Source organism: Talaromyces atroroseus (genome assembly GCF_001907595.1).
Source record: "Talaromyces atroroseus strain IBT 11181 chromosome Unknown scaffold_11, whole genome shotgun sequence".
NCBI lineage: Eukaryota > Fungi > Ascomycota > Eurotiomycetes > Eurotiales > Trichocomaceae > Talaromyces > Talaromyces atroroseus.
Window position 1 is genome coordinate 651,191 of NW_017971443.1, and position 12,479 is coordinate 663,669.

Below are 12,479 nucleotides of genomic sequence, written 5' to 3' on the forward strand. Positions count from 1 at the left end.
TTGGGGTTTCGCTGCTTTCTGTGCGAACGCTGGGAGCCGGATGCAAGATCACGATGGCGCACGATTTGGTAGGGAGCAGCATAACAACCCACAGGCAGACAAGCAACCAGCCAACAGTGATGCTCCCACGTTTCGGATTCCTAAACGGAGGACCAAGACAGGATGCTTGAGTAGGATCCCCGGTGCTAGCGAAAACCACCGCGTTGACTGACATTAAAATGAACACACAGCCTGTAGGAAACGGCGCATCAAGTGCGGGGAGGAAAAGCCTCGGTGCAACAACTGCGTCAAGGCCAAGCGAGAGTGCGAAGGATACACGCAGAGAGTCGTGTTCAAGAACACGCTCGGCGTGGGTTATGATCCGGCCGTGCCTGCCAACCTGCAAGTCCCCGTGACGCTCCTGCCGCGACAGCAACAGCAACAGCAGCAACAGCAGCAACATCACCAACACCACCAACAACATCAACGTCAACCCGGACAGCCGCTTGCTGGCCAAGTGCTGAACCCCCAGCAGCGCCTGCTTGCACCGCGTCTGCCGAATGTTCCGCCACCTCAGTTTGCTCAACCACCCTCGCAGTATGCTTCTATCCCGAGTCGAAGCCACTCATGGCAACTAGAGCAGCCCTCTGTTCCTCTCACTGTGGACAGATATGCTGTCCAGGCCCAAACAAGTCCGCCTGTTGCCCAATCTGCCTACTTATCTCTGTCTCTTGGGAGTAGTCATCCCTTTGAGGGTGGCTTTCAGCCTGGCCATGATCCAGCGAACCCATCTGGTGAGAGGGCCAGGCTGGGGGTTATCAACCATGCACTACCGCCTCGCCAAACTCTGGAGCCTCCTTCGGCATTTGCCAACCAGCATGATCAGTGTCTTGCGGGAACCCTTGACAGTTACACTGACAACACTTTTCAACAAGCTCAGGCTTATCACTCATGGAATTCCGAAGATCAAGGTAAGTCCTCACTGGCTAGACTTTGCTTCCTGGAAATAGCAACGTTTGTGGCTGATCAATGCTCGCGATACTGTGATTCAAGAAGCAGCTTTCCCTGTGCTATATTCACCTGACGCTGTTGAGGACGACTACTACGATGTTGATTCAGATGAGGAGCTAGTATACGTGACTGGCGAAGAGGGCTTCAACCAGTTGAATCTCATCATGGCCTCAGCACACCAAGATGCGATTCGGTCGTATAATACATATCTCAATGAACCGAACATCCTCGCATCGTATCAGCCCTCTATGGGGTCATCGCCACTGAACAACCCCAAAACGGCGCGAATCTGGGTGCACTTTATTCACGCCACTGGCCCTTCTTTGTCAATTTGGGAACGACATAATACGAATGCAACGACACTACTCAGTGGTCCTGTGCCGCCGTCGCAGCAAGGACTATGGACCTATGTGATGCCTCTGAAAGCCCTCCAGCATCCCGCCTTGCTTCAGACAATACTAGCCATGAGCAGTTTCCATATTGCCAAGCTGCAAGAGAATAATTTCATTATCACATTCAAGCATTACCAGTATGCCTTGAGAAAGATTTCTAAGGCCGTCGGCTTACCGTCACGTCGCAAGCAAGTGGCCACGCTCGCCGCAACCCTTCTTCTTGCCTTTTACGAAGTTACTGCAGGGGAGCATTCGAAATGGGACAGCCATATTGCCGGTGCTGCGCAACTTCTGAAAGAGATTGATTTTGTGGGAATTACCAGAGATCTTAGGGCTTATCGACGAAGCATACTGTCCCAAAAACAGCACTTGTGGGGTCAATACGATGCCTTTGTCCGCCATGGATACGCTGAGGATGACCCATTTGCAGACAAGGAGTTAGGAGTAGATCCGAATGCCGTCTCGACAATCAGCGGGAAACTTGTTGATTTTGACCGAATAGGGCACGTGGATAGCTATCCGAGGTATAGAAGGAAACACTTCTCACGCAAGGATATCGACAACTTCAGACTTCGGTGTGACTTATATTGGTGGTACTGCAAGCAGGATCTTTTCCAGAGCTTGATAAGTGGCAACAGACTGCAGTAAGTGAGCGTCCTTTCTCCACACTACATATGAGCCCCCGATTTCTAATCACCTTCTAGTACCCCCTACGAACGGTGGGATCAGTGTCCTCCTCGTGCTGGTCTTGGAAAGATAGATGCACTATATGGTAGCTTTGACCACCTCGTACTCCTCATGGCTCGCATGATGGATTTCGGCTATCGAGACCGAAAGCGTAAAATTAGAAGCCTCGAAGCTTCTGGGGGAGAATGGCGTCCTCATCCTGGGTTCTTTAGGTTTCTAGGTCGTTTTGGGCCTCCAACACCACCAGGAGGACCTCGGGGCCTGTCTGATAGCAGTAACAAGGTATGACAAACTGCTTTTTGCATTGAAAGAGGAAAAAGGAACTTGGGAATCCCACTAACGACAAGCAATTCAGCGACCACCGCCGGCTGGAGGCTCTGGAGAAACCCCTATGTATGGCATGATGCCAACAGCAGGTCCCAGTGCGGCACCTGTTGCTTTTACGTCAATGGGTGAATCTCCGCCATACGCAGGTTTCACGGATAAAGATGAAAATTCAACAATCAACGAAGCGGAGGCCGAATGGGAGAGTATTCTAGCTGCCTACGAATATTACGAGAAGCATCTAGGAGAAGCGTTTGCACCTTTACCAGAGGACACTGTCACACCAGTCAGTTCCCCATTTGGACCAGCATTGCAATACCGGTCTCATAAGATTGCGGTACTCTGGGCATACTACTATACTGGCAGGATAATGCTCAACCGTTTGCATCCTAGTATGCCACCAGCCGCGATGATAGCGACAGTAACATCGGCCTCGACATGCGAGGGTTTTGCGCAGACGATTGGAAAGATAGCTGCTGGGTCGTACTATCCGCAAATGGATACTCAAGAGATAGGCAGCATCAATCCGAATTTGGGTGCTGCGTGGATTGAAATCACACTCACTCTGTACGTGGCAGCAGTTCAATACACTGATGCAACACAGCGAGCCTGGACTGTGGCGACTTTTCGAAATCTCGCTCGCCTCACTGGGTGGAAATCCGCAGAAACAATTGCAAATGGCTGTGAATTTGCGTGGATCCGCAGGGCTGAAGCAGGACGTGGTCCTTTTTATAGACCAAGTCCAGTTTCTTCCGAAAAAGTAAGTTCCAGCTCCGAATGTTGTAGGAAGAAGAGGAAGCTTACTCCTTCACAGGAAGGAGTCAACGCAGGCGGTGAATGGATCAATCGACAAACAACGCAAGATCCCAATAACGAGAGACGCTTTGTAACCGTTGAAAGACCGCATACACCATGGGCGCAGGGGCTATTACAGCTGGAAAGCGATCTCACCGACCTCAAACTTGGTAATCGGCATTGATTACATAGGGAGATGCTAGGGCGAATTGATTTTTTGATCGTGGTCGAAAGCAAGCTGTATACCTACGGGATATATACCCAATATTTACGAATGCACGTTTGTATGGTTAACTAGTCACTGCACCATCGTACGACCTTTATTTAGGGCGATAGAGTAGATGCGGAGTAAGTAAAGTCCATTGCAAAGTACATAGTAGGCACTCCGTGGATGATGCGCGCTTGCCGCAGCGAAGATCTTCGGCCGATCTCAGGCCCCGACGTCCAACCGCAGACATCCACCACGAGCAAAGCTAGACTCGCACCGCGGTCGCATTGCCACTACCATGTCTTGAAAATGCCTATGTGCATTGAGTGCTCCTACCCCGTGTCGCAGCTCTACACGTCTTACAGCAAAGCCGACGACCGCGCGCTCGGCAAAGGTGTCCGCCTTACGCAATGTCCGCGCTGCAAGCGATTCGCCGACAAATACGTCGAGCACGATAATGTGGTTTTGTTTATCGACCTGGTGCTCATAAAGCCTCAGGTATGCTCGAATACGTGCCCAATGTGTCTTGGTCTCAGGCTTACCTAGAGGGGGGCGCGCGCGCGCGCGTGTGTGTGTGTGTGTAATAGGTCTACCGTCATTTGCTCTTCAATCGCTTGGGGAGGGATGACAAGAAACTCGACGTAAGTGAAATTGCTGCATTTTGGTTAATCTGTTCGCATCACTCTGACAGGAAGTGTATACCAATAGCGCTCGATCATACGCCTCGGAGTGCTCCTGCTTCTATTCGATGTCTATCTGACGTGGGCGCGCATTGAGAAATCCTCCACCCTCGCCTCGACCTCGCTGTCTACGTCGCCAATCATCGTGCAATATCTTTTCTTTCTCACGCTCAATGCGCTTGCGACGCTGGCTCATCACTTGGTGGTGCGGCTAGGAGCGTCGATAATACCCAAACGATCTCAAACAACCTCACTTGCGCCTGGAGATGGCACAAACGAGACACCGTCAACACCCACTCTTTCCAGCCCGAGTCTTGCCTCCGCCTCCATGAACGTGACTCGCTCATCCTCCAGCCAAGATATCCTGCACAGAAATAACAGAAATAGCAATTATCCTCCGTCGTACTGGCCCCCTGACACGTCACCCCCGCTTGCAGGGCAAACAACGCAACTACGGCGTGTGTCGACTTCCCCAGCACAGCTACAGCCACTGCCGCCCCCGTCTCCGCCCAGCGCCAATGCCGTTAGCACGGCTCTATTTGTCAGTAGCTGTCCCAAGCTGTTCCCGATACTTCTGGTGATATGGGGTTCGAAGGAGGCCGCCATTCCCGACGAAGGCAGTGCCACTGCCGACAGTCCTGCTGTTACGAAGCTACACCAGACGTTAGTGACTACAACTTCGTCGTTCTTGTCAGGCTCGACCATGACGCGTCCCGAGGCGTCATTGTCATCGTCGTATGTGTCGATGAACAGCGAGGCTGCCATCAGAAGCAGCGGCATCCCAACAGCGTCATTTTTCGGCAGTAGTTTTGCAACGCTTTTCTCGGCATTTGATTTGCCCTCTTTGCTTTCCTTTCTCTCATTGGGCACGGCATCTACACACTTGGTCCTGTTGAATAATACAGAGGCTCTCTATATCCTGCTGGACTGCGGGTATCTGTGGGCTGTTGCTCTCGCTGTTGCGGGCCAGCTTGCTCGGTGGCTTGTGGAGAAGCTGATACTGAGGCTTTTCGGGATTTACTGAGAATAGTACTGCTGTATAATTTTATGAATGATAATGAGATACCCCTCCAATCGCTGTGCAGAATCAAATAAAGACCGCTGCCCCTGGCATAAGTAAGAACAAGGCCAGGACTCCACCGCACGTACAGAACCAACGCATATGACAGCTCAGACGATAGAATAAATCCCCGACTCGCATCGCCTTGAAAGCTGACTGGCACCCGGTCCCCAGGCTTCATATTTTCTACAGAGAAGATACGACAACGAAATCGGTGCCAAACACTGAAACATCAGGGCTGATTCTGCACTAGGCCCAGAGAGTTCTAGTGATGTGACCCTGAGACGCTTCGTGCGTCACTTTCCTTGCCCAACTAACTACCTCTCCTGCAGCAAAGCGCTATTCCTGGAAAAACAGCAGGCGAAGCTGAAACAGACATATAGCTCGCTTTGCTTGCTGCCAGACTTTTCATTCTTTCTCTAGAAACTACGACTGGGAACTTTGTTTCTATCCCTTCTGCCTGGAGCCGCCCGCCCCTCATTTATTCCATTCCGCCCGCCTGAACCGTCATTGTCAGCGGAGACGGTCACTCATCCACGGTTCATCGCAAGTCACGCCCGTGGTTCGAGTGACGGGTTGTTTACTACTGATCAAGCAATAAGAGGAATACTTAGCCGGGTCGTTTTGCTTGTATTACAGGCAACACGCGCCGCAGCTTCTCAGGATATGCCTACTTACGAAGACATCCGGTCCACCACCGACAGCTACGCCAGCGGGGGTGGACGATGGGACACAGAGCGCTTCACACGTGAGCGCGATGAGCGCATGTACCGTGGTCCCGCGCCGCCGCCTGCTCCTCTAGTGAGGGAACGCTCACGATCACGATCACGACCACCGCCGTTTTCTGAGCGACGTCACCGTGGAAGCGATCGCTTCGTCGATGACCGATTTGAGCGCCGCGTGGTTGAGGAGGAGGATATCTATGGTCCACCGGGTCGTCGCAGAGACCACCGCCATGTGGAGGAAGAGGATGACTTTTACGCTGCTCGTGGTTCGGGCCCGTTGATTCATCGTCGAGAACATCATGATGACTCGTTTCGTCCTCCTCGCTTATTGAGACGGCAATCCTCTCTGGATACCTTTGACAGACAGCCGGCACGCAGAATTGAGCGTGCGCCTCCTATTAGAGGGGTGCGTCGTGGTCCTTCGCAGAGACGACGACCATCAGGAGGTCGATTTGTTGAGCGCGACGAGTACGAAGAGATTGATATTGCGGAACCTGACATTTATGGTGACGAGGAGTTTCGCCATTTCCGGGAACGAGATAGGCCTCATCTAGTTAGAGAAGAACTAGTCAAGGAGAAGATCGTCGAGAAGGACAAGCCGTACCCGCGCAAGGGCAAAACCAAGATGCCCAAGCGCCTGGTACATCCTCGGGCAGTCCAGGAGCTAGGCTATCCGTACATTGAAGAGGTGCGATACGAAGATGCTCATCTTCGAAGCTCTATTTTCTAACCCTGTTGGTTGATTTATAGGAACGAGTCATCATCATCCAGAGAGCTCTCTCGAAGGAACTAATCGACGAGGTGGTGAGCTTAAGCAGGGAAATACGGCGCCGATCCGACAGTGAGCATATCTCCCGTTTCGTCCATGTATATGCACTAACTGTTCCCAGATGTTGTCTACCGAAGGTATGAGTCGCCATCCCCTTCAGTGCGCGAACGAGAGTTCGTCGAGCGTGTTGTTGTCGCCTCTCCCTCCCCGGTGCGTGCTGAACGCTTGTATGTTGAGGAATCGCCCTCTCCCTACCGTTACCGGAGTCCCTCTCAGGTTCGTGCCGGGCGTTATCTCGAGCGCCCGGAGATAGTCGAGTCACGACCTCGATCGGTATCCGTCAATTATCCTCGGCCCGCATCACCGGTGATTATCGAGCGGCGTGGAGAAGAGGTGCGCACTGGGCCTGTTGTCATGGTTGAGCGGCCCCGTCGTTCGGCACATGATGTCAACGAAGAGATCCGCGCCCTTGAGGATGAAAGGAGGATGCTCCAGATTGAGCGTCTTCCAGAGCATTCGGGTGGCGTGGAGATCATCAAAGACAAGGTTATTCATCGGAGCGACGGTCAGACGGAGGAAGTTCTTGAAGTGAAGAAAGATCGAAGACGTGAGTTTTGAGTTGCCCTTCGTGAGCTGTTAAACATAGCTGACATGCGGTCATGATATAGCCGGCGATTCACGCCTTATCCGTGCGATGATGGCGACCTTGACGTGATGCATCTATTGAAATGACCGACGAGGGGAGGACATGGGTTTATTATGCATTGTTCAATTGTGACTTGGATTGTTGCGCGGCGTTTGAGTGTATTCGAGGGTTCGACACGATGTAACGACAGGACATGGGTTCCGCAGGATCTGATAGTAAGATGTGTATGATTCACTGGTGATTTCGGGTAATATATCGTTCAATGTCCACCAATATCAACGCCTCATTCCGCTGTAAAATTATCTACGAGCGAGAATCGAAAGCTTCGTAGCCGTTGAAGAAAAGTGGGGGCTAGCAGCAGCTGCCTCAGCCCTCAGGCACCAAGGTTTCAGCTTGCGACAGCCCAGAACTCCTTGGGTTAACCAACCCAAACAATCCGCAACTTCTGCTACGCTCGCTCGCAAAACTCCCAAGTTCGTTTTCAAGAGATATCGATACCTAGGCCTCATACTATATACGAGCTCTTCTTTTTTTCTAATTGACCAAGATGGATAAACTGCAGGCTTTCGGAAAGAACTTCAAGTAAAGCTCCCTGCCCCTCCTTATCGCCCCCGTGTTTGTTTGATGCCCGCGCAAGTCCCAGGCTGAACACGTTGATCCTGACTGACGGACGTCTTGTTTTTGTATATAGCGCCCAGTTCACGCCTTTCGCGGCTCGCACTCAGCAATTTGTCAAGGAGCAGCTTGGCACTGCAGATGAAAAGACCCAGTTGCCTGACGATTATCTCGAGCTCGAGAAGCGTGTCGATGCTCTGAAGCAGGTCCACCAGAAGCTTCTTTCCGTTACGTATGTATATGTATTCAGAAACCTGGCGTGACCGCCAAGACCACGTGCTAATATTGCTATTGGAATAGCTCCCAATATTCGAACGAGCCGTATGATTACCCACCAAACATCCGGGAATCTTTCAATGACCTCGGCCGCACCATCAACGAGAAGGTCCAGCTACTATCCCATGCCTCATCTCCTGCCGAAGCGCAGGCTGCCCTGACCGCACCGCCATCTGCGAAGCCTCAGCCCAAGACTTTCAGTCATGCTATCGCGCGTGCTTCCCTTTCGGGATCGCAGTTGATCGCGCAGACCTCCCCCAATGAAGACCCACTTGCTGTCGCACTGGAGAAGTATGCACTTGCATTGGAGAAGGTTGGCGAGGCCCGTTTGGCACAGGATGCTCAAATTCAGTCGCGATTCTTGGCTGGATGGAACACCACCCTCAACACAAATTTGACATTTGCTACCAAGGCTCGCCGCAATGTTGAGAACTCTCGGCTTACCCTGGACTCTGTCAAGGCTAAGAAGAAGGCCGCTGCTGGTGGTGACTTGGACAACTTGACTGAGGAAGCTCGCGTTGAGATTGAGCAAGCTGAGGATGAATTTGTCGGGCAGACCGAGGAGGCAGTCAGCGTGATGAAGAACGTATGTTTATATTCATTTATCTGGTGCTTTGTCACCTGCAAACTAACAGAACATGCCTACAGGTTCTTGATACCCCGGAACCCTTGAGGAACCTTGCGGATCTGATTGCCGCCCAGCTTGAGTACCACAAGCGATCATACGAGATCCTCTCCGAACTGGCGCCCGCTGTTGACGCGTTGCAAGTTGAGCAGGAGGCGAGTATATAGCTCCATGTCCCGTCTTACAATGCCACTAATGGAAAGCATACAGGCCAACTACCGCAAGAGCCGTGAGGGTGCTTAAACGGACGAATGTTTTTGTTGGTCGCATTTGATGTCGGAAGCTGTGTGCTTATCTGTTTCTTTTCTTTTCTTTTCAGTTGGACTGGACTGCCTTATTTGGTACTATGTTATAAGCTTGTGATGTGATTCCCAGGACCCAAGGACTGCCGTCGTTTCTACATGGAATTTCGTTCTATGTATCTTTTATATCTTATGCAATTTCCTGCTTCACTATTCCTCTTCCGTGTAGCTATTGTAGCTGTTTCTCACTTCTATGCTTATAAAGCATAGTGGTTGTAAAATTGTTTCGCAGGTAGACACAAGTCATGCCAACGTTGATGTAGAGAGAATCACATGATTTTACCCGCGCTTCAATCAGATTTGCCAAGCCTGCACCAGGCGCCATCCGCCGCAGCTCTGGCATTGCTCAACTCTATAACCACGACAAGCTACAACAATCCCATTTGGCTGGGACGAACAGGCATTACAGAGCTCACGGCGGTATTTCCCTTGCGTCTACCTCAGGACCCGTCAATACAGTCTCGACTGCCGTCTTATTTAGTCGCCAATCTATTGTTACCGTCTACCGATCTTCCACCGATTGATCCTCTTCGATCGACAGCTTTCGAGAACGAGTCGACTATCATTCAACTACGATTGCAGACTTCTCTCATCGTCTTGCTGACGAACTTGCCAATCGTTTGTACATACATACAGCATATTATTTGACCTCCGGGCTCCCGAGCAGCGAAACATCGTCGTCGCATCTACACCTTTCTTTTTCCTATTAGGATCCATTCAATCATACAAAAAGGGCTGCGAGGGGTTGTCCAACATATCCATAATGGCGAACGGGTAAGGGAAGGAACAAGTGTTTTTTTAGGGAATTACTTAAGCTGACCAGATTTGTCGCAATCAAGAGCAAGTATTATAATCGGTCTTATTTTCGTGGTCTTGGCCTGTCTCTGCGCGTGGTTCTTTGCGCCAAAGGGTGACAATCAAACGTATTATCCCTGTTTTTCTCTCGCTTTTCGCAACTCAACTTGGATATGCTGGGTTCTTTTTCAGGCCAGTGTAAATGGATAAGTGCTGATTTATATCTTTGGCGTGAACAGGGTCTGGAGGAGCAGTCTCATTCTTGGCTTTTCTGCTTGTTATCTTATGTGGGGTATGTTTTTCTTATTGATGGTTCCCTTTTGTGTCCGAATATGGAGAGCTAACGTATAACTTGTCTGGATTATAGCTATCACGTTCCTTGCACAGTGGCATCCTCTTATTGCGCCTACGAGATCGGATATGCGTCCCGGCCGGGTGCCGGAGTAGAGAAGCTTTGATTATTTTTTAAATATTTTGTTCTTGGGGGCGATGGTAATGGAGATTATAGCTATGCGAATTGATATATTCTTCTTCTTATGTATTTGTTGATTGGCTTATACCTCGAATTCTCCGACAGATCAATACCAGATCACTATATGTATATTCACGAGTCTTGAAATTGCTCTAGCGTTTTGAATGGCCTGCATTCGAGACCTGGCGTTAGCATAATACGAGTATGATACTGTCGATCTCAGGCGACAAGACGCCTAAAAGGTTCATCATAAAGAGCCATTTGGCCCTCGAATCGCAACTCGATTGAATCAGTCTGCATCACTTGTTTACATACGTCCAACTGCGTCCGAGCTCCCAAGGAGGTATATTGTACTACCATACACTACAAAGTCACCGCCCACACAGGATGGTGCTTACATAGCTACGTACAGCTAACTATTCCTTCATGAACAACCGGCGTGCGAACTAAAAATCTTCCACGCTGTCACTATGGCAGGCTGCGTTCCTGGATGCAAGATCCCGTAACTCACCCCAATCACCGCAGCGATGTAGTTGGCCGTCGCTGGCCGCGAAGTTGCCGGTGGTGTACATATAGGCTTTCACCCGCTTCCCGAGATGTCTGGAGGATTTATTCCTCGTCATGGAGCAAGGAGAGTGGTTGAAGCCAATGACTGGGTATAACACCAGCTTGACTTAATTATGATGCAGCTTCAGTCGCAGCGCAAAATCAGACCAAGCTATTTTTATTCATATGAGGGCCACGCAACTGCGTTGGATGCGGGTATTCCCTATTCGGGCAATATCGCGTTTACGTTGACGGTTACTGCACACCCTAAGCGTCTCGTCACGCATGTGATTAGTCGCCGACCTCCCATCATTCCCACTTCCCGCAAAAATCCATCGACAGTACTCCATTTACTATGTTTAGATGTTCATATTGTATCCTGGATACTAAGGTCTCGTTTTGGCGTGGAATGCAAGACGGGGTGTGTATTCAGTTCACATCTTTTACGCCTCTAAACTGAGATCGTCATGCAGATCTCCTTAAACTGCGCCGCATGAGGTGGCACAACCGTTCCTTGAAATCCCAGTGGTTAGCCTGAACTGAGCTTTCTTGTATAGCGGCGCTAAGCTACTGCCCAAACGAGATCATACATGAGATACGCTTATGGGAGACCTGGATACGCCTATCAGGTGGCAGTACGAGCTCCGTGAGTCATAATGCTACCTACGACTCATTCGCAAGGTCTATACTGTCATGATCACTACTTCAATGTATGCACGCTTATGACTCGCTGCTCTGGCTATATGGAATGGTAGATTCCGTCAAACATCGAGTATTGGACGAGGCTTCTCCATTTGAAGCCAGTAGTCACACCTCATCCTGCAACATGCGAGTGACCAGTTTCAGTTCGTCTCGACTTGTTGATATACAGACACACTGATTCGTTTGCTTAAGCGCCGGTCCAGTTGCAATTCCATGTAGCACATCACATCCGTCTGATCCCATAGAGATAGCCTTGTCACGTACCTTTCTTCCTCCTCTTTGTAGAGCGGCGAGTGTATGCACATCTGGCTATAAAAAGGTCCTACATCCTCGCTGTCAAACGAGTTTTTAAAAATTCAAAACCAATCTCACTCCCAACTGCATTACTCATCACTGCTTTATAACATATCCAAAACGAACGAAGTTCATACTCGAAATGCATTTCAAAACTACCACTCTCTTCCTCGTCCTTGGGCTGGTCTCATATGCTATGGCTATGCCTATATCTACCGGTATGTATTACCAACTTCGAGTCCCGCAGATTGTCTATTCCACTCAGCGTGAGCGCATAGCTGACACAGATATACGTAGAACCCGAGACAACAACCGAAGCCCCTGAACATCTTGAATCCACCAACGCTGCTGAAATTTGGTGAACTTGCTGTATTTCAAGCTTGGATTGAGGTCTTCGATTGTCGAACAGGATTTGATCTATCCAACGCTCTATCGGATATGTCGTTATTGTCGTCTGGCACGACTTGGTTCCTTTCTGTTTGTATTTGCAGGCCAATTTGAAATCGGCGGTTTACCTCAGGGGGAAGTGTTTATGACCAAACGTCAACCTATTTGTGTGCTTTTTCGTGTAGTTCT

General features: G+C 50.2%; 3 protein-coding genes across 3 annotated transcripts; all 3 read left to right on the plus strand.

The window, feature by feature from the left end:
• Positions 1-162: 162 nt before the first annotated feature.
• Positions 163-5,100, plus strand: UA08_07521 (hypothetical protein; the record flags this gene model as incomplete). The annotated part of the gene is made up of 9 exons (XM_020262424.1): positions 163-170; positions 238-950; positions 1,033-2,026; positions 2,087-2,351; positions 2,425-3,153; positions 3,208-3,358; positions 3,569-3,894; positions 3,984-4,037; positions 4,105-5,100. The coding sequence occupies 9 exons, from the start codon at positions 163-165 to the stop codon at positions 5,098-5,100; spliced, it is 4,236 nt and encodes a 1,411-aa protein (XP_020117232.1).
• A 702-nt stretch (positions 5,101-5,802) lies between these two features.
• UA08_07522 (hypothetical protein) lies at positions 5,803-7,345 on the plus strand (the record flags this gene model as incomplete). Its single annotated transcript, XM_020262425.1, has 4 exons — positions 5,803-6,549; positions 6,612-6,702; positions 6,752-7,237; positions 7,299-7,345. The coding sequence occupies 4 exons, from the start codon at positions 5,803-5,805 to the stop codon at positions 7,343-7,345; spliced, it is 1,371 nt and encodes a 456-aa protein (XP_020117231.1).
• A 478-nt stretch (positions 7,346-7,823) lies between these two features.
• On the plus strand, positions 7,824-9,025 carry UA08_07523 (hypothetical protein; the record flags this gene model as incomplete). Its single annotated transcript, XM_020262427.1, has 5 exons — positions 7,824-7,858; positions 7,968-8,123; positions 8,192-8,753; positions 8,816-8,951; positions 9,003-9,025. 5 exons carry the CDS (start codon positions 7,824-7,826, stop codon positions 9,023-9,025), a joined length of 912 nt encoding a protein of 303 aa, XP_020117234.1.
• Between the last annotated feature and the right edge of the window lie 3,454 nt (positions 9,026-12,479).